This window comes from Rhagoletis pomonella, unplaced genomic scaffold (genome assembly GCF_013731165.1).
Source record: "Rhagoletis pomonella isolate Grant_MI unplaced genomic scaffold, Rhpom_1.0 Rhpom_scaffold_02854, whole genome shotgun sequence".
NCBI lineage: Eukaryota > Metazoa > Arthropoda > Insecta > Diptera > Tephritidae > Rhagoletis > Rhagoletis pomonella.
In genome coordinates this window covers 12,318-18,229 of record NW_023461407.1, presented here as the reverse complement: position 1 = coordinate 18,229, position 5,912 = coordinate 12,318, and the positions used below count along the sequence as shown (strand labels likewise).

The 5,912-nt window shown below is 37.8% G+C and overlaps 1 protein-coding gene across 1 annotated transcript; it reads right to left on the bottom strand.

Moving 5' to 3' along the window:
- Positions 1-2,325: 2,325 nt before the first annotated feature.
- Positions 2,326-5,164, bottom strand: LOC118753789 (V-type proton ATPase 116 kDa subunit a1-like). The gene is made up of 5 exons (XM_036488665.1): positions 5,036-5,164; positions 3,111-4,976; positions 2,824-3,031; positions 2,595-2,766; positions 2,326-2,525 (listed from the first exon to the last, which is right to left on the bottom strand). Exons 1-5 carry the CDS (start codon positions 5,150-5,152, stop codon positions 2,432-2,434), a joined length of 2,457 nt encoding a protein of 818 aa, XP_036344558.1. The 5' UTR covers positions 5,153-5,164; the 3' UTR covers positions 2,326-2,431.
- Between the last annotated feature and the right edge of the window lie 748 nt (positions 5,165-5,912).

Here is a 5,912-nt window from a genome sequence, read left to right as displayed (position 1 = left end):
TTAGCCACTTAAAACTTGCATATCCGAAATTTTTCTAAACATATTATTATCTTATGCACTGCATGTAATTAGGATAGCACCCCCTCTGTTGACATGTTTTAAAATTTGCATTATTTACACGTCGAAAATTTTATAAAAAAAAATTAATGAATATTAAACATGCAAAAGGAAAACTGTACATACTGAGGATCAAAAGGGTGTGCTATTCAAATGACTGGGAGTAATGTAACTAAAATCGAATGAATATAAATGTAACTAAAATCAAAAACAATCATTTTCTCTAATACGTAGTAATTAGTAAAATAATTAAGACAACTTAGGATCTTAGGTAGTATCATTAGCCGTGCTGGCAAAAATATTCATAGCAAATTGATCTTAAGCGCTTTAAAAATCTCGATAGATAAACCAAATATGCTCTTTAATACGCAAAATCAATAAATCTTTCAATATTTTTTATTCAATAATATCAGATTTACATGCTTTTTAGTTACCACGTTTACTGCAAGTTTATACCTGCTATGTGCGCTCACATACAACTGTCAGTTTTCTCGCATACCAAATCTTATCGCAGTGCGATCAGTACGAATCAATCATGCGATAAATGGTATGAGATATGTATATCTTACTTTAAACCGTATACCTTCTGCGATGAACGGTATGCGAGCGCCCATAGCAGGTATAGACGTGCAGTTATATCACCTAGCTTTCTTGTTTATCCTGATTTCAGTACAAACTTTGCATTGCATTGTCATCTTTGTGGGAATAGGGTGCATTGTATGCAATTTTTCTACTAATGATTTTGTCTTTGGCGTTTGTATGTGCAAGTTGTGAATAGCGCTATGTTCAATATCCGCCATTATATTACGACGCCTTATATAGGCATAGCTTTTGGCTACATTTCATGAAATTATTTAGTGAAATGAACAATCGCATAAACGTTGTAACGTAGTATTGCAAAATTTTATACAGGCAACTCTAAAAAAAATCAAATTAAAAGAACTCTTTAATCCACAACGTTTGTATAAATGGACTAAAAAGGAAGTAAGGCAGTTTTTTTGTTTGAAAATTTATAGAAAGTTAGCAACACCTTCCACAAAAATAATATTGATGGCATTTTTAAAGAAAAAAGATTTTCATATTATTTACATGGAAAATTTCAACTGCCCACCGACACCTTTTAAAATCGGAATACAAATTTTTCCAAATGGGAGAATTTTCTTCTCAGTAAATAGGTCCTTTTAAGGCCATAAATTCATTAGGTTAGTTATTTGGATCACCCTAATGTACATGCATACATACATACATATATACATGTATATAAAGTACGGACCAACCTTTCTTTCAGGGCAAACGCATGGCTAATCTCATTGATTGATCGATTTCAAAAATTATTTATACAAAATATTCAGGCGGCTCATTTGTAGAGATACAGCTGTAAAATCTTTCAGCCTTGTCAGTTAATATTTGGAAATCAGTTTGTTAAGACTTCTAAGGGTACACGTTGGGTTTACTCAGGTGAGTTTGAAAAGAGTCCAGACTACATAGCTATGCCGCGATTTCACTTTTAACAATTTACAGAATTCAAGAAAATATCTAAATATAAAAACAAATGATTTGAACTTGTAACTTTGTAATAGAATCAAAAGATTAATGGATGAGCCTATCTCAATATATTCTATTTTGAACACCGTGCAACTTAATGAATTATTTTAACTATGTACTACTCGTAAGCCAGCGCTGTCCGGCAAACTATCCTCGATCAGAACCGCCCCTATTTATTATGTATTATATATGACAAATCAAGGAATGGCGGAAATTCCAACCAAAATAAATCATAGTTCATCAAATTAAGATAGTCTTTCGAACGGCGTCTAATACAGAATAGATTGCCGACTATCGAATAGGTGACATAAAGTAGCTCGGGGCCATCGGTTTGTCTGAGGCTAAGACGGATGGCATTGAAAATAGGCAAACTCATATAAAAACGGTGATTTTCAAAAAAATAAAACTAAAATAATTACATAAAAAAATCGTCCTCGTCCTGAAGCCAACTCATTCAAAATCGATGTTTACATTAACTTCTTAGAAAGAAATTGATTTTTCCAAATTGTTTGAATGGCGTTTTTGTGAGATGCTTCATACAAATTGTATGGGCATAACTTAACTTCGTTACTTGTTAGTTTTTAGTTCTTCATAAGAAAAGAAAAACGTGTTTCTTTGCCCAAAAAATTAATTAATTTTATAACGCAAAAAATGTAGTGCTGCGGAAAATCTGCAAACGGAGAGGAAATCATCAACATAAATATTTAATGTAATGCAGCAACATATCAATAATTGTTTATTAAAATGTGTTTATCTAATTAGTGATTTGACCATCAAAACGGTATTTATTGCCAAACTACAGCGTTTAACTAGACAGTTGAAAATGTGTTCAGTCGTCGTCGTCACTTCGCAATAAAATTTTGAAACTGAACGGCATAAAGGCATACCCTGCACCAGAATAGAATTTACTCATAAATTCAACCCTGAAATAATACATATTCGATTTGGTATTTCACAAAGTTTAAAAGCAAATTAATTTCATCAAATCTTACCAATGCAAGCGCAAAGTATGCAAAAAGGCCGACAAGCCCTCCATCAAAATCATGATAGCTATCGTCAGCAAAACCCAAGCTCCAAATATGAAGTACAAGGCGATCGCCGATGGGTAGCCGCCTAATTTAAGACCCTCGGAGAGCACCATATTCCACAGTACTTCGGAAAGTTCTAAAACACATTTGAAAACGATTTTTAGCAGCTACATACATATGTACATATACGCACCCGCATGCGCCAACGATAAAGCCCACAAACGCAAATATGAAGCGGTGTGCGATATGGTACTCAGGATATATTCAATCATATGTATAGCTTGGTGTATCCAAATTTCGCTCATTGGCTCGTCCTCTTCATCATCTGTACCAACTGCGCCATGATGGCCACCGTCTTCCGCTTCTAATTTGCCCAAAGGTGAGTTATGCTGCCGTTTTGCCTGTAAAAAAAAAACACAAAACAGACATATGCACATGTACGGTTATATGTATGTATGTGTATGTAACTCGTAAACTTACTTGAAGTCTCCTCACAACCGTTATGTAGAGCGGTTTGCCCAGCAGAATCCACGGAATGCAGAGAACAGCCAACACAACAAAGACCTTTTCAAGAAGCGGCTGTGCGTCAAACATGTACTCATCGCAGCCCTCTAGCTGTGCCGATGCACTGAATAGCATCATATTAATGAAATATATTAGCACCGACGGCGCGCAACCGGGCGAATCGGGCAAATAATCGGTCTTTGGTCCATATTTCACCCACTTGTAAAACATCATGAAACACATGTAACCGAAGAGCAAAATCAAGAATAGTATTTGGGGCAAAAATTCCAAAAAGATCAGCGCGTATTTCTTGAAGTGCATAAAGTTGACCACCGACAGGCAGACGCCAAATATCATATGCGCCACCCCAAGAATAATTGACATTTTCATTTTCAGCGAATTAAGGAAAATAATTTTGTTATCGGCCAATTGCCAAATGGGATCTACACCCAGCGGGTAGACTCCGAAAGAGGCGACTGCTGGGTCTAATACCAGATTCGGATTTTCCAGCACGGTGCTGCGATTGTAGCGCACCCTCCAAGTGGACCCGAAAACATTGAGAGACTTGGAAAAAATGTCATTATACAAGAAGCCTGTGTACATGGAGAACAGCCCCAATAGCAAAATGATATAACGGCCACCGAAAAATATACGCCAGATTTCACCTCCACGCTTCTTGCTTAAACGCTGTTCATCTAAAACCATCCAGAGCGCAAAAAGAAATATACAGAAGCCATGGCCTAAATCGCCGAACATAACCGCAAAGAGGAAGGGGAACGTAATGCAAGTGTAGAGCGCCGGATTTACTTCCCGATAGTCGGCCATACCATAGGCGTCGATCAGATGCTGAAAACCGTCCGTAAACTTATTGACACGATTAAAAGTGGGTGGTGATTTCTGTGTCTCCAGCTCATTTAGAAACGACGGCACTGTACTGCCCACAGCAGCCGAGCCAACTGCCAGCGCTTCCGTAACATTCGTTAGGTCTTTCCTTGGCACCCAGCCCTCGGCTATAAGACACTTTTTAGTCACGTCCACATTGCACATATTGAGCGTGTGGTAGATGGCCTTCATTTTCTTGACCATTATAATCCACCGTGGTAGATTTTTGATAGTGTTGGACAGCACTAAACGCCTATGATCCGCAGTTTGACTCATCACCAACTTCAAGTCCTCCAAACGTGTCTTTACGCCGCGCAGCATTTCTTCGCGCTCGGCACGCTCCGCAGGACAGGGGTAAAGTGAAGAACGGAAGCCATTGCATACTTTCTTGATGCGTGTGTTCAATTGCGCTCCCTGATAAAACACAACGAAAACTGTCTTGTACACCTGAAGACCAGTGTTTGGATCTGAGGAAGGTTCTTCCAAATCAACGCGCTTCACAAATACGTTACCGCGCGAGATGCGCCACAACATACGCTCAAAAGCGAACGAACGCTCGCGATTCAAGACGCCAGCCACGAAACCCAGTTGTCCTTGTCCCACGTGCGGTTGCGTCTCATTATCACCAAAGTGGAACGGAGTGTCCATAACGTCTCGAAAGAAATTTTGTGTTTTATCTAAAACCATGCATAACTCAGTAAGTTCCAAGTAGTTTAACTTCAGATTGACATTATTTTGCGCGAGCTCGCGTATTTCCATCTCTACTCTATCCATAGTAGTCTCAAGGTCGCTTATTTCACGAGGATTCGGCGCTCGTGGAGGGTTCTCTGTTAACTCGGGCAATACCACACCATCCTTCTTCAGTTCATTTTCAATGTAATGCATTTGTCGCTCAAGCTCATCGCAACGTCGCACCTCACTGACGTATCGACGTTGAAAGGAATTGACATTGGTATTCAACTGAAATTAGGTAAACTTAAAAAAAAAAAGACATATACATATTACAGTACAAAACTCACGTCACGAAACTGTACACAACCGATCTCGCCTAACTCAGAAATGGTTGTATAACCAGCTTCAGGTTGGATAAAAAGCTGGCACAAGGCCATCTTTTCGCTGCGAAACATATCCCCCATCGAAACGATTTGTTAAACTCTGAAGATGAGCAGGAGGGCAAAGACATTATCGATTAATTTATAAGAAAGAAAAGAACACTAAGATATGCGTTTCTAATTGTTTGTTAATAGTAAATGACCCTATTGGGAGGTGAAATAACTTTTGCAAATGTCGTCGAATGTCAGTTCATGTATGACACACGAATTTACACAAAGAAACCATGGAGCGCTACACTCAAGAGTGCGGAATAATTGTGTCTAAATACTATTTACGATACTTCACTACCAGGTAAGATCACTTGATTCACCATCGCCGGCTTTTTTTCTATGGGGAATTATGTAAATAATACTTAAACCCTGGAAGCTCCTTAAAGAGAACACACGTCAAGGAATGCAGAACTTATCGTATCGCAAAAAGTGTTGCTATAAAAACATGGAAAATGCCATAAAAGGGCTATATATCTTCTATATATCTTCCAAACATAAGGTAATAATATCTAAGGGCCTAAGCCAAAGAACATAGGATCAATTATTTTGGGTCACCTTGCATTAAAATGGAATCATAACTAGATGTAATCAAAACTGTAGAAAGTAGGCTATGTGTCCACGCATCAATATACATATTTCAGATGGTCTACCACAAAAATTATTAATAAATCCTTTTTGGTTCATAATGAAAATATACATGAATATATTTTGGGGGACGATTTAAACTTCTAAAGATATGTCACCAGAAAATACCGAAAATTCGCTTCAGATAATATGCTCTTTAAAATACATT